The sequence below is a fragment of the Thermobia domestica genome, chromosome 11, assembly GCF_964235325.1.
Source record: "Thermobia domestica chromosome 11, izTheDome1.hap1.1, whole genome shotgun sequence".
NCBI classification, from domain to species: Eukaryota; Metazoa; Arthropoda; class Insecta; order Zygentoma; family Lepismatidae; genus Thermobia; species Thermobia domestica.
In genome coordinates, this window is record NC_137464.1 from 68,318,425 (window position 1) to 68,340,294 (window position 21,870).

The following is a 21,870-nucleotide window of genomic DNA, read 5'->3' on the forward strand; positions in this document are numbered from 1 at the left end:
GCTTGTATTCTAATGGGTGTCATCCCGGCATTTGTCTGCTGTGAATGAGGAGAGACTAGGAGAAACCTCACTAAGAATGGCTGGGTTGAAAAAGCCGTTACTCCCTTTGGATAGAGTATCCCCAGTGGGAATCGGATCGTGGACCGCTCGTACCAAAGGCGAGAGCGTTAACCACCACGCTACACGGGGTAACCTATTTATGATACTAGAAAGTGAACAGTTGCTAATAAATAGCCTCTCTAGAATATATTTCGAACGCTGTTCTGCTCAAATTTGAATCTCGGATATCCAATCGACGTGTTTTCAGACTTCAGTGTTTTCTTTTTCGATATCAAATCAATACTCTTTGTTACGCTTGTTGGCTAGCATTTGCGACTTTGACCCTAGATATGACTCCCAGTGCGATATTACAAGTTGAATACATTATGCTGGCTTGAATTCTGGCTGAAACTATAGGTCCACGTCTCACACAGCCTTAGAGCTGAAAAGGGATGCTAAACTTCAACAAACGAACAAACAAAGAAACAACTGACATTCATCGGCTGCAGACTTAGAACGAAGCATGGAGAGATGTACTCTTGAAACCACTCGCAAATATAGGAAAATAATCTCTTGGATCAGAGAGAGGTGAAGAGAGTGACGGATATTATGATGAAAACAGACATTCCAGCGGCAGTGGCTCGATCTTATTGCAAGGAGAAATGTTAATAGGTGTACAAGACTAGTTCTTTATTAGACATCAAGGTACTAAAGAAATCTAAGAAACGTCTTTATACAGGATAGTTGATGAAATCTGTTCAATTATGTTATATCTGGAGATGGCCCTAAGAATTTACTGTTTTGAATACTGCTTATGTATTTTTTGTCGTATTTTCTGTATTTTGAACTAATCAAATTGATCAATATTACGAATTTGCAGCTACCTATTTATGAATATGATTACTCTTGTAGATTTTTATCCATGATTTCGTCACTTTGAAAAAGATAAACAGACATTGGTGAAATCGAATTAACAGAATCAAATGTTGCAAGATATTAAAATAGTTTGTAAGTGTTAGAAGTATCTGTGCCACTGATAGGAGTTCTATATCACTTAGGAAAATACACCACTTGATATTTAACAAAGTACTTAATATACAACATATAAATAAAACTAAAAACAAAACACAGCTTTCTTACAAGGCTGGCTAGAATATTTATTATAAAAAATAAACTAGAAAAGTAACGGTTTCGGAAGTATAGCAGTTCCTTCTTCAGATTACACTCTACAACTGAAATCAGAAATAAAATTATATACAATAAAGAAAGGAGATAATTAGTTCTTTCCACCAATCAGGATTCACTAATGAGGAGTGATTCCTGATTGGTGGAAAGAAGATTTTTTTTATAATAAATATTCTAGCCAGCCTTGTAAGAAAGTTGTGTTTTTCTTTATTCAAGATGGACACAAGGCCATATTATCATAATAACTAAAAACAATCTCATCCAGCAGAACTATTAGTTATTATTGGTAAGAAACAACATACATTTTAGCGCCACACAAATTCGTTTCTGTCAATTTTCTCGAAAATTACGCATCAGAATTTATCCTTAAGTATGTCATTTTGTTAAACTCATTGCGATCTATCAACTGATATAGTCTATCTTTGGAGAATTTTTCAGTTAAATAGAAAATAACTTTAAGAGTTCATGATAATTTTATGCTATATTTAATTAACTACGTATTGTCATCTTGCTAGTGCTCATAATGAAAAGCTTGATTGTATACTTCAGCATTAGCTTCATCTTAATAAGTAGCGTGGTTGTCGTCCAGCATCAATTGTAAGCTTACAAAAAAAAAAAAAAAAAAAAAAGTTTTTCTCACATTTGTCAAGAACTTCGCCTGACTTTTATACTGACGCACGTCACTGATCTACTCAGCAAGATCTATTGATTGGTACATGTCTGATCCTTGGACATTTTTTGTGTTAAAGGTTAATAATAATAATAATAATAATAATAATAATAATAATAATAATAATAATAATAATAATAATAATAATAATAATAATGCAGAATTTCCTTCAAATATTATTATACCAATACATATAAGAAAGAATGTTCATTCTATTCCTTTAAAAAAAAACTAATAATAATAATAGTTCCAGAAAATAAGTAGTTTTCCAACTGATAAATAAACAAGAGAGTATTAATAAGTGTCACGCTCAATATTTAAAGCGTACCATCCGCAGCCGACGACTCATCCATATGCTAATGTTAACCAGAGCCGTAGCTACGTCGGGCGAGCGGGACGGTTGCCCTGGGCGCTGATAGCAAGGGGGCACCGAACGAGCAAGGTGAAAAAAAGTGTCGGAAAAGAGTAAACGACGCGGCGCCCCGTGAAAGGATTGGTGCCCTATTAAATCAATATTGTTATCACTTTGCAAAGTACATTTGTTAAAAAAATTCTTGCTCGGTCCGCTCGCCCAAAATTTTCAGTCACAACCAGTTCTTACTTATTACTTCAAAAAAAAAAAAAAAAAATGATTATATACGATTTGTTAATGACGATATGACATACAAGGTGTCGAATAATGACTTACAGTGTAATTACATAGGAGCGTTTTCAAAATCGGAGACCGTCAAAGTCTGAAATACGTGTTGAGCGTTGTGATGGTGATGAGTTTGCTTAATTAATCACGCTTTTCTACCCAATCGGATTAATCAAGATGGTGAGAATAAAGGTATGAAAATGAGAGGAGTGAAGAGACACACACAAGCTGCTGTTTGCGCGTGAATATTAAAAATGAAGGTAAACAAGGGGAATAATAACATATTCGAAATCATAGAGTCACGTAGAATTCGAATCTGCAATCAGTTTTTCTCCATCACCCTCAGTTTCCCCGTGACAGAGCGATTTTCGGGAAATTTCCCTCAAATTTCCTTTTTTTAAGCCAATTTTTGTCCCTTTAGCTCGGGTATTCTTAGGTATATAAACACACAAATTATATTGCATGTTAGCTTGATTTATACTTAAGCCCTCTAAGTTTCATAAGAATCGCATTATTCTTTCTATTAGTGCAGATAAAATCACATATAATTTCCACGAAAATTACAATATAAGCACTGTTTATACCTCATTGTACTTCCAATAAAACATATTTTCAATGATGTGTACACCATGTCGCCATTTTTGTATCAGGGAATTTCTAGAGAGATTTTGTGGGAAATTCGCTCCAAAAAGTAGTTTATAAGATTTTTTGTCTCAATTTGCTATTCGTATATAGTGATACAGAAACAGGAACTGCACTAAAACATAGTTTTATGTCTACTTAATAAATAATGTTAATTTCATGTGAATCGCATTATTCTGTCTAGAGATATAAACTATTGTGTCTATTTATAGGTAATAAAGAATATACTATGCAAGACTTACCAAACACAAAAACCTAACGTTGACGTATTATTGTCGGCACATAGATGGATACTCAAATACAAGCACAAATACACGCATGCTTTCTGTGGAAAATAAGTCACTTTTTAACATTTTGAGCGTTGAGTGACGGTTCAAGCTGGACGTGTTTTAGATGTGGCCGCGTGTAAGTTAAAGTGTTTGTGCATTGCGGAGTTCGAATAGATTGTGTTGTGTGGTGATGCACTGAGTTAGATTACGTTTGTGCTGCTTCATGATTGATGGACTGTAGATTCGTGTGCGTATGTGTGTGTGATACCTTACAGGATATAAGATGCCGAGGAAGTGTGTAAATCACCCGAACAATTTCTGTTATGTATGGTAAAATGAACAGTACACACAGCATATTTTTATATAAATATGTTTATTTCTCTAGAAAGAATAATGCGATTCTTATGAAACTTAGAGGCCTTACTAAGTATACATCAAGTTAACATACAATATAATTTGTGTGTTTATATGCCTAAGGGTGCCCAAGCTACAGGTATGAAAATGGTTTAAAAAAAGTTAAAATTGAGGAGGAATTTCCCGAAAATCCCTCTGTCACGGGAAAACTGAGGGTGATGGAGAAAAACTGATTGCAGATTCGAATTCTACGTGAAAAATTCTATTAGAATCAGGTATTTTCTTCCGTGTGCCAGAGAAAAAGTTTTTTTTTTTTTGTCGACTAGTGAATCTAAGAACTAATACTTGATGTGACGTCACATTTTCTGTTATCAAATAAAAGGATAATTCACGAGGATTATTCGAAACATATTTTATTGCATATAAGAAAGGAAATAAAATAAATTCTCTATTCAATAAATAAATAAACTCAGTAGTTTTCAACTTCTTAAAAACTGTACAATTACTTTTTCCAAACACTCGTCTGTAATGTAAAAGTACAAGAAGCTCAATGTTTTGAATGGAAACGGTGAGTAGAAGTACACATATTTCTAGATCTGACAGAGAGCTCCTTTGTGGCTATATGGCTCCCGTACGCGTTGTCAATACGGGAGACCCTCGTTCGATTCCCGAAGGGGAATTCATATGGTTCGGATCGCCCGTTAGGCTGTAGATCTACATCACATAGTCTCGCAGTTCAAATGAGTGCTAAACTCTAATTCATCTCTCCAATCATAGATCTGCTAGTCAGGCCACTATGCCAGCATGTAATGGAGGCTCTAGATCCAACATTTTATGTTGATTCGCACCTAGCAAAAACGTTAGAAGTAGGTATAATAAGGTTTAGTTGTAATTTACACTGACAGAAGAAATTTATCATGTGATTCTGCCTTTCTTCGTCCTAGTGCGTGTCTACGTTTATATACTAGTTCAAAGTTTCAACACAGCAGTGGCGTGCTCAAGGGAGGTTTCGAGTTTTTAACCAATCTTTAGCAAGATATGCAGAAATAAACGTTTACCGTATTGAGATACGTTCTGAAATTATAAGAACTTGGAAGGTTGAACTCCTTTCCCTTAACGAACTTCTACGTACGCCACTCCAGGCAAGCGAAAAGCGAAAATGATTCCTGGTCTTCCTATTACAATCCCATGCCATTTCACTTTTAATCTTTTTGTTTCCCTCCTTCAGATTATTTCTTCATTTCTTAGCACAGGATTACGTATAAATATTTTACTTAATTAATTGGCAACACTTCTGTTGCAATCTTTTTTTTTTTTTTTCAAAGGCTTCTTGCAAATCAATTTAGATATTTATATACAAAAACGAAAAGGATTGACCATGTAAAATTTCATCATTTCAAATTTCAATATTATTCAATCAGACCGTGTATCTGATTCAATCATATTGCTTATTGGGCGACCACTAAAAATCTTAAAATTGCATTTTCTTAATAAGCAGTACAAAACAAATAATGTAATAAACAATACAAAATAAATACATATATTATATTAAAAATAAACAAGGAACCAAGACAACATGATAAGTCATCAATTACCGTTGATTTCATTATTCTAGCCCCTGCTTTAACCTAGAATTTTGGGTAATTCAAATTCTGATCATACTGTAATTTTTATGGATGGCAACATTGAAACTTCTTTTGATTCGTATATTCGGGTGTAGTTAGTATTGTGATTAGTTATATTTCATTATCTCTTTTCACTTACGAAAAACGGGCAAAAGAAAAATGGTTAACTTGATTATCATTTTTAGTAGTTTGCCCCCTTAACATGTACGAATGGATAAGGATTTAATGTGTAGCATTACACACAGTTATTAGCTAAGTATTTAAAAGCAAATGTATCGTCCAGCGTAATTGTTTTTCGTAATAATTATTATTTTGTAGAAGCTGACCAAACTGGCCAGGGAGACGAAGGCTCACCTGAAGTAGAGGAAGCACAATTGGATGACCCAGGACATAATAAAAGTCCAGAAGAAGAAGAGGAGTTAGAAGAGGTGGAAGAAAGTGCTGTAAGATAATCTTTATATGTATCTCATATAATCTTTATAGATAGATAGGTAGATATAAGTACACACACACACACACACACACACACACACACATATATATATATATATATATATATATATATATATATATATATATATATATATATATATCTATATTTATATATATCTATATATCTATCTATCTATCTATATATATATATATATATATATATATATATATATATATATATATATATATATATATATATATATATAAACTCGGGTGGGTGTGCAAAACATTTTGTCACAAAATGTTACTTTTGAGAAAACTCAATTTGAAAGTTTGAAAATTCGACAAAAATCAGAAACTACTATATATGATTTTTTGTATATTTTATTTCAATTAATATTCCTTCGTGCACATTATACTCAGTTTTTAGTGCTTAACACCTTATAATAAAAAAGTTCTAGATTTGTTTTTAGGACTATGCTTCAAAACTTGTGGACTTATCTGACTTTGCACTTAATACAACTTACAGCACTTGTGGACTTACCTGTTTTTGCACTGAATGTATATACTTACGTTATACTGTACATAATGCTATAACATTATTTTAATGGAAAAATATTACCAAATTGTAATTAATAATTAAAGGAAGTAAATAAAAAGAAATAATATATTATGTTGGCGGTTATGGTTAATGTCACAAAGTCATCTTGGTAAGCTTAGCAAATATAGATTTAATCTTAGCAAAACACACAGAGATTAATTTTGGTGAAAATATATTACATTTCTGTTACAGTTTCCACAGATTAGCTCCGTCTTCTATAGACAAACATTACATACTCAAGTAAGCATGATGAAATGTTTGACTGTAGAAGACAGAGCTAATCTGTCGAAACTGTAACAGAAATGTAATATATATTTTTACCAAAATTAATCTCTCTGTGTTTTGCTTAGGTTAATTCTATAATATGGTTAATGTCAGTTTACTAGTCGTCTTCATTTGGACTGCTTTATGTTTTATCAGGAAATACATTTCGAACAGAGGATGCAGTTTTAATGACCTGTAAAACTCATGAAATACAGGGGATACAAACGGAAGCTGGTCCAAAAGATCCTTCTTCTTTTCATTGCTGATTGCTATCGGTCCATTGTAGAGACGTTTTGGCATCAAAACACTTGGCTTTCCCCTTCTTGAAACATCCATAGTTTTTAAATTTTCACAACTATTGTGTGTTGTCTTGTAAAATAATACACCTGGCTTTTGTTTCTCATAGCATAACCACTTAATATGTCTCCACAGAAAACGTTCACCAGCACTGTCACTCTTGCGAAATTGAATAGATTTTGTTAACACAGAAAAAAAAATCTTAGAAATCTTCAAACATTTCACGTACTACAAATTGGTTTTTCTTCCTTGCGTGACGAATTAATTGAGCCCGGTCGTGGGGATGCTCGACGTTACCATTAAACTTTTTCTTCTTTTTCTCTATAACACTATGATCTGTATCACATTCCATATGTGTATGACCTGCTATTAGAAATTTGTGGTCAATAGTTTCAAGGTTCGTAGACTTCTGTAAAACTGTGAAGCACATGGCTTCAAAGTGGAAATTGCGATTCTGTCCAGCACATGAATCGGAGTACATAACTACTTGTTTTACTTCTGGATTCATTTTCTAATAGAAAATGATAAACACATAAGGCGATATTATTTGCTCCTCTTCCACCGATTCCCTCATGCCACAGACACACACACGCACACACACACACATAAAACGAGACAGTAAGAAGATGCATATCTAAACTGAGGGGTGGCCACGCGGTTGATTTTGGATCCCTTCAGCAAAGCAAGGTCAAGGGACAAAACAACTGAAAGTGCGGAATCAACATCAACAACCTCTACAGACAAAGCAAATTTTGGCAACAAGTAAGCTTCAAACCTTTTCGTTCGAAAGGGGTTAGGTAGAATCGTGTGATGAGGGCCTACGATTCTTGGTCCATGCCATCTACATTCAAGCTGGGTTGTCACGTTGTTCGCTACATGAGTCAATGCAAGACGATACTAAGTCCACACTCAAGCAGCTCAAGCCCTTTTCCCCTTTATTTTGCACTGACTGCATGAACAGCGTGCCCATAAGCGTAAGTAGTACATGAAAAAACTGATTTGAATTAGTCAGAACTACTGTTCTTGGTTCAGAGGGAACTTATAGCAACAATACTAGTGGGATAACTTAAGATACATACATTTTTCTATGTTAATACAAAAACAATGGGAGGGCTGAGTTCATGGGGCCCCTTATAACGGACCGCGTCTGCCTGCGTATATGTGCAGTATGTACCAACGTTTATCCATTGATGTCAAAATGTGCCAAACTTGATGAAGTGTTGCCATGTAAGAAGGCTACTTAATACAAGTCAGTAAAATGGATGATTTTGACAGAAACGCGGCCCCTGTTCAAACTGTTGTCGTAAAGTTACTGCAACTGGTGTGTGTCAGATTAATTAAGGATAAGCAATGAGAATTTGCACATAATTGATAACCTGAGTTTTTATTCAAAAATTTGTAATAAAAAAATACTCACCTACAGCTGGCAAACCTACCCTCCTTGGGTGGAGATTGATAACAGTGAGCTGGCGAATGTCACCTTATGGTGACCACATAATCTCCAAAAATTTGTGGCCCTCCCATTCTCCAGACTTAACATCATCTGACTTATTTATGGGGTTACCTAAAAAATGTGGTGTACGAGAATAACCTCAGGACCATTGAGGAACTGCAGACGAAAATTGAAACAGAAATTCACCCAGTCACCAGGAACACTTTTAAAAAGGTGTGAAGAAACATGGTGAAGCATGTAAAGTTATGTTTACAAGAACGTGGTAGCCACTTCGAGCATTTGCTGTAAAGCGCCCTTCTTTTTCCAAGAGGATTCAAGGGTTCCAGCTGTAGGTGAGTACCCAAATTTATGCACAAATCTCAGGTTATCAATTATGCGCAAATTCTCATTGCTTATCATTAATAAACCTAAAAACACCTGTTGCAGTAATTTTACGAAATCAGTGTTTGCAAGGCCGCGTTTCGGTCAAAGAATCACCCATTTTACGGACTTGCATTAAATAGCCTTTAAATGTCAACACTGCATCAACTTTGTTTCATTATGGCATCAATAGTTAAATGTTGATGCATATTGCACATATACACAAGGATTCATCCGCAGGAAATCAGTTTTCCGCAACTGAATATTGATTTTCTTCATTTTGTAGATTTTTTATTTTACACTTTCGATACTTTCTTTCGTTACTACACAAAAAGGTTAAAATTCCAACATTCGTCATGATCTCGAAAATATCTACATAGAACACGGTTATATTTGTCTCACGTCTCAGGTCTTTATCGTTCTTGGTTCAAAGATATACGTAATCAAACTTTGGGTTGCGCAACTTTACGGACACACTGTATAACGATAGTTCTACAGATGGCAAAAGGAGATATTGGATAGCATGAAGAGTTCGACGACGAAGCCCGTGCTGGACGCCCGTCAACCACCTCAAAGCGGACGTTTTATTCACATCAACCTAATAGAAATTTAATAATGTTAAGTTTTGTCTTTACTAGTAAAATTGTTCATTCAAACCTTTGCAAGTTTCTAAAATGTGTTGTTTTATCTCGTAGGGTTCAGGACCTCCTCCAAAGAGGCAAAAGAAAGACTCAAATGAACCTAGTGATTCCAGCTCAAGTGACAGCAGATCTAGTTCGCATGGTGAGAGCCCAGGAGGCCCAGGTAAAAGGTAACAAATTTTATTAATTATACAATTTTTAAATACCGGATTATTACGGTAAATTATCATCCCCAGTATTTTTTACTAATATGTATAAGTTTAAAGTTTTTTTTTAAGAGTCGGTGGGACTCAAGTGACCTTGACCATCGCCGGCTACGAGCGCCTTCCCAAATAGCAGACAAGCGAACAGGGCCTACTTTCTTTAGGAGCCGCTGTGGCGCTAGCTAGTACCTGCACCATAAGGTATTTAGAAATTTACATATTCAAAACATCTTGTTTCAACATCTGCTATGTTCTTCAGCAACACTGGAACTATTACATCGCAAATTTTTACACTTAATTTGAATGAATGATTGTCCGAAAAGAGGCACTGCAAATACTAAACGTGTTGCAGAAAGGAAACAATATAGGCGGAAAGAGTTTCCGAAATTCGGGTGTTCACAAACCGATGGGCCTTTTCAACAACGTGAATCACCCACACTAGTTCTTTTGTAGGACAGCACATTACGTTTCTACTGTCTTGTTTATATATCAAGTTCATAAGCGTGGATTTGCATTTGTCCTGACTGATAAGTTTGTGACATGGGGCACAATCTATACTATGAATAATTGTCCGATCTACAAAACTTCCTAAGAAAGCAGTAGAAGCTAATTTCACTGTTCCTAATAAAATGTCTGAAAAGAGAACCATAAATGGGAACATTAAAGTATTATACAAATTGTGACAATAGTAGTGAACAATAGGCTAAAATATTATGAATTGACTAATTTCTTAAAAATGTTACGAGTTAACTAATTTCTTATTGTGCATATAGTGTGTACATACTGAATTGTCAAGGATTGGATTTCATTTGCGTTATGATTTAATTGAATTTCACTTTTAGTTTACACTTTAATGAATGTGTCTATTTTTCTCCTAGTGCAAAATGGTTATACTTTTTTCCTGGCATTATCATATTAGTAGGTTTCATATGGTGGATTGTCAGAAATACATAAATATCTTTCTAAAACATGGGATCTTTGTATATTATTATTATCTGTTTTAGCAAGATGTAAATAGGAGTCTACTAACTACGATATTTCACAATATAAATAAAATCATTTTATATATTGTAGATAAATATAAGGGAAATTTGGGGTTACCGCTGGCACATCAAATACTGGGATAGTATCTGAAATACAGGCTCTGGGTTCTTCTATCCCATTAGCAAGGGCATCAATTTTGGGAAGCTTTGTAGGCCGGGCCCCCCGAAGTTGAAATTGGCTCCCCTAATGGGGGGAGGGCACAAATGCTAAGTTGATGTAGTTTCTCCAATTTCTACAGTACATGGTAATTCGTTTTCCTGTTCTACTAAAGGGTATCTGCCATAGGGCTCCCCAGTTACACAGAAATCGGCACTCTTGCCCATAAGTTAAAGGTTTACGTCTGCTTTTTTTCTTTAGAAAAGAACTAACCTACGCATAGATCCCATTACTAATCAGAAACATAAATAAATGAAATTAATTATACAAGCAAAAAACAACACTTACTAGGATCAGTATGAAGGCCAGTTAACAATTCTAAACTTGTTTTTCTGTCTTGTTATTGTCGCAACTTAACGGATTTAGAAGCGTGGCCATAGAATTTCTGATGTAGGTTGTATTGACATTTTGACCAGTTGCCCATTTGCACAGGGTTATCGTAGAGAGTTGAGATTTGTTCTATCTTCTTTTATTTAACAATAGCTTTCATACAATATGCTACTTGTCACCCGGCTCCATTTGCAAATTTTGAGTTGGACCCCGCCTGGGACAATGCGAGTGCCCCGGGAACACAAATTTTTCATTCAAAAGGTGCTCTGCTCCCCACACTAATTTGATATGTATTCGCTGAGTTTCCTTAGCCGACCGTTTCCGAAAAATCTGACCCGGAATCTGACTTTGTAATGTATAGTATGGAGCTCAATTTCTAAATTTTCACGCTTATATCTCCGCAACGGTTTCGATCGAGGAAGTATCCCTTTTCGTGTTATGTTCTTTTGGGACAAGGTATCCAACGGCCATAGTTTCAACTCGGAGTCAGAGTTACACTTGGATAAGTTCCCTCGTCAGTCTTATACGTGACAGACAACCTGTTCTTCTGTTTAGTGCACGTTAGTGGCGCCACAACGGCCGAAGGGTCAACTATCCCTTGTACACTAAATCTCATGTTACGTGAGGGATATGGTAAGGCGCTAAGGGATCGTGGCCGGCGATGCCTTGACAAATCGAAGATATTAGCCTTCCTCAGTTTCTCCTTGCAGAGCAAAGTGTTTCCTTATTTTGGCAACAGATGGGGTTGTTGCTGAAATGCCGTCAAAGCAAATGGCACTCCTTTTCCTTTGCTTTCCCCTGCATGCATTTTCGCCGATCCCAAGAGGTTCGTCCAGAACATGGCTGAAGTAGCAATCTTATTCGACACGTACGGATGATGTCACAGATTCAAGTTCAACCTGCTACCAGGGGCGGATCCAGGGGGGGGGGGGGCGATCGGGGCGATCGCCCCTCCCAAAGAGGAAGCTTTATTATTATATATATATAAATAAAACATCCCGAAGTTTGGAGCCCTTAAAAGTAGCAGTTTGACAACCCACCGCCCCCCCCCAGAAGTCCATCCTGGATCCGCCCCTGCCTGCTACTATGTGTGTTGCTTTCGTTTCTCTGTTTTGTGTGAGTGTGTGTTTAAAAACAGAGAGATTATCAATATTATTACTTGTGAAATACATTGCCTTTATTTATGTTCACTTCTTACGCGGTACAAATAAATTATCCTTAAATGTCTTCGTCCAAATAAATGTGTTATAAAACGCACTTCACATGAATGTTATTATTGACTACAATTTTAAAATTTTTATTAAATCACAGAGACAGTGTTAGCTGATGGTGCTCACAATGAATACACTGGTTTTTGCAGAAATCGCGCACTTTGTTATGCAACACCTTCTTTTGATTTCAAATTTATATACAGAACTTGGGTTCCACTCAATTGATGATGTAAAATTGAAAACGTCTTGGCCTTGTTACTTTTACCAGGGACGTACGCAGGAATTTATTTCGGGAGCGGTCCAAATACAATTTGAGGCTAAATTATATGGAAATTTCTAAAATTACCCCTAAAAATAGACTACATTTACAAAACAAAAGTCGAGATTTCGGGGAGAGGGGGTCCGGACCCCCAGGACCAACCCCCTGCGTACGCCCCTGACTTTTACCATGTACAAAAAGTTTCTCAGATTAACTTTACATTACACGCTCCACTTTGTCTTCATTTGCATTCAGAAGTAGGTCTAGTTTAGAAGTATTTTGCGGCAAATAGCGTTGTGTCGTTATTGATAAGCCATGCTCGGTTCAGAGAAATACCCACCAGTAGCATTGTGTCCTTTTCTCACGAAATGTTTTTAAGGGTTAGGTAAGTATACAGGTATATACGGGCTTACGATACTTTTTATATGCTTAGAGGAACCTTTTTACCTGTTTGTGGCCCGATAATGACAATTTTACCTATAATTTACCAGATATTTCACTAAATAAACACAATTCATTTTTTATTTTCCCTATTCATTTTTTATTAGGCATTAGAAACCCATATTCATTTTTATCAGCCCACAAAAAGCCCAGTTCATTTTTTTATCAGGCCACAGAAAGCCCTGTTCATTTATCAGTTCACAGAAACCCCTATTCATTTTTTATTAGCCCACAGAAAGCCCTGTTCAATTTTTATTAGTTCACAGAAAGCCCTGTTTATTTTTTATCAGTCCTCAGAAGGCCCTGTTCATTTTTTATCAGCCCACAGAAAGCCCTGTTTATTTTTACACTGGTTTATGTTTATATTTTATTACGTATAAGAAAGCTCTATTTATTTTTTATTAAGCAATAGGAAGTTTTATTTATTTTTTAACAATGCTCAGAAGCACTGATTGTTTTTTATTTAATTTATCACGTATGTGTGACTGCGCTGGCGCCATTACCGTCGCGAGTTTTTTTGCCCGCCCGCTTTGTATATCCGCCGCTCGGCAGCCGCGGATGCTAATGGTATTTTCCTTTATAGATACCGGCAAACTTTGTATGTTTATCCAAAACTTTAACTTAAGTAAGAAGACAAAGTTCACTTACCTTTGATAACACCTCCGCTGCTGCCTATTTTCTAGTTGCGGTTGGTGGTTCATTGATGTTGACAATCTTCTTTATGACGTAGAAGAACTTGTTGCGCGAACCGAAAGCAAACAAATATTGCGATACCGCCGTTGTATTTTCCGGTTTTAGGTATATTTATAACCTCGGTTGACTATTTGATTCAGGCTATTTTTGAATTTAATAAAATAATAATTAATTGGGTGAATATATAAATTTGATATTCTAATTTTATGAAAAACATAATTATTGTGCACTTATGTATTGAAGATTTTTTTTAAAAAGTACGAGAAACTATACATTATTGAAATGTGGATATTTCTATGGCGCTTACACGTACAATATCCGAAACTAACTATGGTTACAAGCTAACGTTGTATGTTGGTACTTTTATGTCGCCTTTTTCCGGAAGCATGGTTTATTTGACACTGATTGCAGATACAGCATTTGATTGTAGGATATTTGTTGCACCTTGCAAGTCAGAACCATGTTATTTATAGACAACACTTTTTGTTATTGTTAATACAGCTTGAATTGGAATTTTATTATTATTATTATTATGATTAGAATTATGAAAATTATTATCCTACGTAAATAGAATTGGAACTTGGGCTCTTTGAATTATTACTTTGTTATGTCAGGATATATATGACTGGAAGAGAGTTAGTTTTGTATGTTGCAGGAAATTATCATAAGAATGTGATTGCGTTTTTAGTATATGAAATTGGATATAGAAATAACAGTACATAACATGTAGATGCGATCGTTTTTATTGCATACCCCTATTATTATATAAATGTGAAATTGCACGTTACAATTATTTGACATGTATAATAGTTATTATTTTGTTACTAATTGCAGAGACCATATGATTTTAGTTTACTTTTGGATTGTGATATTTATATTTTAATGTTTACTGTGTGTATCCTACTAGTTATGTAATCGGTAGCAACGAACAATCAATTTGAAAATGCGTAGAAGTCTTGTTTGCCAACCTAATTTTCCGCTGTTGAGATTTCATATTATATATGCATAAGAATAGTCATTCCATACATAGGTTGAAACTGAAATTGTATTTTAGATATTTTGGAGGGTGGATTTTAAGGATACCCATTTTTTTGTGTTAGGTACTTTTCTTTTTAGTATACAAAGGGTGCAGCAGTTTAAAGCTATTACATTAATGCATATACATTTAAGATATAAGACCTGAAATTAATACTTTTATTACTAATTTAATACAGCTTGTATTCAAAATATTGGTGAGATTATGGATTGTCAAGTCAAGCGTGAATTTTACTAATTAAACTATATTTACTACGTATGGCATTAATTTTACTAGAACTTGCAATGGTTTTAAGCTGTTTGCTTGCATGAAATTAACATTAGCGGTTTGATTTACATTGGAGTTATTTGAATTATGCTTTGAAATTAGAATTTTTTATAACGGGAAACTTTATAGTTGAATTTACTTAGAAATCCTGTTACAGCGTTTGAATGGTATATACGTTTATTGCATGATGGTTATTGTTCTTGTAAGTGAAATGAATATCTGTTTACTGAATGAAGATATGATTACAGAAATATTTGATTTTTGATAGTTTTATCAGGAATTGAACTAAAAATTTTACGCTTCGAAGGTTACAATCGAACACTAAATAATTTTAAGTTTATTGTCCTACGATTATGCATGTTAAGGTAGCTTATATCAGAACACTGTGGTGACTTTCTCTTTCAAGATAAATGAAACGATGAAATGAGAATGTAGGAGGAAACGGGAGAACCTCGAGAAAATTCCATATGTACGATGTTTGTCCATTACAAACATACATGGTCCAGAATTGAACCAAGAGTATTAACGATATAAACTACGAAGTGTGTTCACTATAAGTAAGAATAGAGGGTATTCCATTGTTTGAAGCGAATTTAATGGGAAATTGTTGATAATTGTAGGGGTAAACGTTATTCACTTTGTGATAGATAGTGTTGCAGAACTATTTATATATTATGTGGACTTAAGACTTATAATGAATACAGTACCGGGACTATTGATTTAGCCGAAGATCATAGTTGATGCCTTTTATAGGGAGTTTTTTAGTTTAAGCTTACAGAGGAGTGTATTATTATACTTTGAAGTAAATATACTACGGATATTTAATCTTGCACTCACAAGTGGGCTTGATTCACAAGCCTTTTGGTTAACACTTGGATGTGCTAGCTGATTATTTATTTTTATGCTGCACAACAATATTTAATGTATATGCTTTGACTCAATTTATATACATTTAGATTACTGACAGAATTATTATAGGTAAAAATTGTTTTTGTCTTGAAATTTTGTTAAGTGTCATGATTGTTTACCGTAAAAATATTTTATGGAGTATATGTGAATTTGATTATATCTAAGACTAGAATATATTGTTATTGACAGAGTATTTGACATAGGTTTAATTGAAGTTGGGAATCAGAGATTCAAAAATTGACCTGTGATGCATATATGGCACATTGATATTTAGTATAGTGTAGATATATTTAAATTTACAATGCATGATAATATTAGAATTTGACATAACTTGTATTGTGGTAAAAGATTACCCTACAGAACCATCATATGAAGATTTGGCTGATTACACTTTGTATTTTGCTGAACTAGGTCTTTTAGGAGATTAGTTTTGTATAGAGATACAGATTAACTACACGCTATTACTGTATGAGGATGAAAATGATTGATACTTTATTGTTTGGATATTAGATATACGGGTTTATGATTTGTAGAAAATTCACGGAAACTTGTGTGCTTTAACATTTTGGAATTTCAGATTGCAAGATAGAACTTTGATGTTATTTGGTTTATTTATGGATGTTGATTTAAATTTGTTGAATTATAATTACACTATTTAAACTTGAAACCTGTTTAATGTATTATATTCATGTAACATTACCAGAAACAACTACAAATTAATTTGTTATATTACATTAGGCCATATTAGAAACTATTTATCAGAATTGGTAACTATATTTGAAATAAGATTGAAGACAAAGAACTGTGCTTGAATTTAGTGATGAATAATATTTACTTATTATACTGATTAGAACTTTAATTATGTGTTATGGTACCTCCACTGATTTACTACTTTATTGTTCACATATTGCATACATTTTAGGATAAATTAGTTTTCTACGTCTATTGTAGATATTACAGTAGGATTAGAATTATTTTATATTGAAATATGACACAAAATTAAGTATGAACTATTGATGACTAATACTAACTATGGTTTACTAGGAACACAAGTTCAGACTATACTTTGTAGGTTTGAAATTACTAGGCTTTTAAGAAGTAGATGGTTACGATGTTTTATGAGCAAGAACAATTGATTTGTACAATAGTAACAGCTATTATACGGGATTGTGGAGATACTTTATTTATATAACTTTAATTTATTAGTATTGCAATTAGCAGATAGAAGTACGTTATTTATAAATATTGATGATACCGACTCTTTTAATTATCTATAAATGGTATGTTTATTAATGTCATTTAGATTTGTTTAACTGGAATCAACTAAAGTAACAGTCTTAACTATGACCAATATTATGATTCACTGGAGAATGTTTTGAGTTGATATCAGTGAAAATGTACGGTAGAGACTTATTATATCCTTGGAATTATAGTTTTTACTAAGAAATGCTATGATTATGAATTATGATCTTGAGAGATATATTGATATGTATTGCTTTAATAATAAGAATTAATTGATTTAGAATATTAGGATTGACAGATGATTCCTGGAATATTGTTATTTATTTATTTATTTTAGATAAAAGCACCACAGCTAGTGACAAGTATTATCCTCTTGAACTACTAAACACATAATTGATAGATTGCCACATAGTACGTTATAACATAAATGCATTTCAAGCACATGTAATGCTAACTGAAGAGTCCGCTATCGACATTTAATTAATAGATAGCCAGGCCACCACAAATAGTGACAATTATTGTTTTGTTTAAGGCTATTTAAATATAATTGACAGATGGGTATGTTTTGCTTTTATAAGATATATTTGGTTTACAATTATGGAGACACTTTTGTTTTCGGCATTAGTTACTTATTGTAGATATGAGGCAGCGCAACTAACGACAGCTATTTTATTTGAAGTATTAAATACGTGAATGTTAGCGTGATTTGTTCTTTTGTCATAAGATGTATTTGCTTTACATTAAAGTTGGATATTGTGATTATTACAATACTGAAATCTATATATGTTAGATAGAAGGCAATACAACTAGCGACGTCTATTAACTTATTTAAAATATTAGAATGTGTGAATGCCAGTTTGATTTGTTTCCTTTTCATTATAAGATATGTCAGGTTTACATTTAAGGATTGATATTTGATTAGTATAATACCAAGATTACTCATGTTAGATAGGAGGTAGCACAACTAGCGACTTCTGTTGACTTATTTGAATTATTAATTGCATGAATGTTAGATTGAATTGTTTTACTTTAAATATTCATTTATTAAACCATAAATATTTTTAAAATGCCTGTATAGTAACAAGGTATATTGACGTTAAATACGACTCAGTATACGTCATTACCATGTACTACATCGTATTTAAATTATTAGATTTTGAATGACAGACTAGGACGTTTCGCTGTTATACTGAAAGACTAATTATTTTCAATATTTATTCATTGAATTAATAAATAATATTGGATATGCATTATATTTTCTTTTACATAATTTTATATTTCATTTATTTTGCTGGTTATATTAACTTGTTATTGTAGACATTTCTTTTGTTAAAGAAATTTGATAAGATAAATATAATTGTATAAACGCAGGTAAATTGAAATTATATATTTAGAGCCTAAATATTGAATAAATACTGGTTTGATTTACAAGTTGATGATGAAGAGTTGAACAAACACACTGTGAGTTTTATATTTATATATCAGTAAGCATAACATTAAGGATAACTTTCTATGGATACGGACTAATTTTCTTGTACTGAAGAACACTGTATCCTTATTGAACAGAAATTTTTCAAATACATGAAGTTTAAAGAATCATAAGGAATATTTACAAGTAATTGGTAAAAAATACTAAAACGATGAGACATGACTTTATGATGTGGAGATATATCAGGAGAATATGTTGGATAAGAAAATAGCATTTTTTACTTATGAAGACTCTTTATGTATTTTTTGTTTAATAGTGACATCAAGTATTTTTATTTCAGATTGATTACAGACAAAAACTACACTATTTTCACTATTGATGAATTACATGATAATTTAATTGTATTATAGATTATGACATTTACAGTATTAAGTGCTTTGAAGGTTTGAAATCCTCCCAAGACAATGTTTTTGAATAGATGAATGTTATGACCATTTATAAATGTTTTAGTAAACGTATTAATCAGGGGATCATCACATTGTAGGATTTGTTCATAGTTTCAGCACATACAAAGAATAATTTAATTATTAGTAACTATAAGCGCTTGTTCATCTTAGGTGACAGTTTGAGACTATATTGACTTTAACAATTGCATAGATTGTTTTCATTATAATGATTCCTTTATTTTCTGCAATATATGTTTTATGTTACGTTTGTTGATCCTATCTCTTCAGTATAGTGACAAATGTTTTAACTGTATTGTGATATTTGAATGAAAATGATAAAATGATAACAACCAATTTGTTTATTATTAGAGGTTCATTTTGCCGAAGAGTATGAAGGATATGAGGCTGTAATGAAGGAGAAGATGGATTGATTGTGTCGGCTGAATGTCTATAGAAATATGCGCGAGTGAGTGGTGTGAAGATGTCTTGAAGGAAATCAGCAAAAGCACCAGCTTTGGAGGAGTCTGTTTATATAGGTAAGGCATTATTTGATAATTGATATGGTGTTTTACTAGGGTTTTCAGCAAAGAGCATTGAAATGTTTCCAGTACTTGTTAGGACGAGTGACGTTAGAGAGTATTACAGATTTTAATCCGACACCGTAGCTTGTAACCACAGATGTAATTCTTGACCATTCTTTGAAGTTGTCGGTGATGACGGAGTGCTTATGGATTTTTGTACGTTGATAGTTACGCTAAAATTGTCGAGAGCGAGTGATAAATGTGAGATATTTTGTTGACAATGTTGGTTGATAAGGCGTTGATGTAGTTACTGGTATGTAAAGTGAACTAGCTTCTAGGATTGAAGATGTATTGGTATGAATGTTATGATACACTGCGTCCATTGATGTACGGTTGTAATGGGTCTACTGCTGCCGATAAGTATGTTTTGTATTGTTTACAGTCGAATTTGTCAAAACAGATGCTAGTTCTTCGAAATTTTGTAGATTGAGTCGTATGATGAGTACTAAGTTGTAATTTAATTGGAAGAGGCTCACTTCCTAATAGATCGAGAACATCAATTTGGATTTGTGAAACGTGATTAACAGAAGTAATGACAATACTTGGTATGCTTTGTGATACAGGCCTAGTGGGTTTGGAAGATCATGAATGATACCAGGTATGTAAGTTATGACAAAGGTTTGAAAGGTGGATCTGTCTTTTTCTGATTTGCTGTGCATGTTGAATTCGGCCATAATTATGAATTTCTTATTATTATCGGAAATGTGTTGTACGATTACCGTAGGTAATGGTTTTACAGGTTTGATAGAAACTGTAGCAACAATTATAGTTATATTACGGAAGTATAAAGTAATGATGAGATATTCAGGAAGATCTGGCAGCCTACAAAAGTGTTGGCGTGATGAAATACGTGGAGAAAATTCCACAACTGTTCATCCATTTGTGAGTCTCCTAGGAAGGTGCTAGCCTGTAGAATTAATGTATATCCAGAAAAATGACAAATGATGGAGGGAGTGAGAAAGGTTTCGTTAAGGATAATTACTTCAGCTCTTTCTACCACTAACAGCGCTCCGAATAAAGCTTTATTGTGATGAATGGATCTAATAATGAGAAATATAAAGACTATATCCATGATCAGTAGGTTAGACAGTAGTTTTAAAGGTAGTGTATGAAAATAGATATTTTGACCAGAATAAGTAGTATGAAATGTAACATGGAATATTTCTTTTGCTGCGTGGATGATTTGTTTTAAGACATGTGAACGATGAATTGGTTGAATATTTTGAAGAGTATGCGTTAGAAAGGCAACAATATATTGCGTACTGTTATAGAAGAGTTCAGTGATTGTAGAACGTTTGCAGAATAGTTGTATATACGTAGTGGTACCACCTACTCAGGGTGAACTTTGGTATGGACGGATTTGCCTTTACACTTGTAACTATATGTCGGGTGTTGTTTATGGCAAACGTAACAATTTGGGGGAGGTTGTAGATTGGGGATATGAATGACTGGAGTGATCACCAGATCATTAGCTGCAGACAGAAGTATTTGAGCATATTGCGGTAGTGTTGATTATATGTATAGCATTTTTCGCATTGAAGTGTTACGGGGTGTTGGTGACCGTGAAAGTTTAACTCTGTTTTTGTTATAAATGTATGCCCCACTAGTTAGATGAGAATCATTAGTGGTTTGAGAAGGTGTTAGTACTTGAACAATGTACGTAGGACATGTAACATTTCTAATTTGTATAACCTTCAGGAGAGTGTGTGTGTGTCCTTCGTAGGTAAGTTCCTCCTGAATTTCTTTACAGGTATAAGGGTTAACACCCCGATTCAGCATGGAAAGGAGAGAAGGACGGCGAGGTGGTGGCATTTGCTTGCCTTGAGATGCATTGTGGTTAGTAAGTTTAGCATTTTGTTGAAGGTTTCTATATGTACTTTGTTTTTATAGTGTTGACCAAGTTTGCATTTTCTGTTTGAAAATAAAGCCGTTCCTAGTTTTGACTATTTTTTGAGTGACGCACGAGGAAGGTACTTGTACAGTTGTAGAGCAACTTGTTTCTCAGTTGAGAAACATGAATCGAAATGGGTCAACAGAAACGAGTACATTGATTGAGATGAAGTTTGAGGTAAAGTTGGACCCGCAGTAGAATTTGTTTCCATGTCTATAGTGTTGTCCACTATATCTGGTGTAGCGTGTGCTTTCTTTGCAACT

At 33.8% G+C, this 21,870-nt stretch overlaps 1 protein-coding gene across 1 annotated transcript in view; it reads left to right on the forward strand.

The window, feature by feature from the left end:
* Nucleotides 1-21,870, forward strand: part of LOC145665163 (uncharacterized) — a 187,968-nt gene that overhangs the window by 113,144 nt on the left and 52,954 nt on the right. The window contains exons 2-3 of the mRNA XM_081732446.1: nt 5,740-5,864; nt 9,524-9,639. Of these exons, the coding sequence (XP_081588572.1) occupies nt 5,740-5,864; nt 9,524-9,639 (241 nt within the window). The remainder of the gene's footprint in view (nt 1-5,739; nt 5,865-9,523; nt 9,640-21,870) is intronic.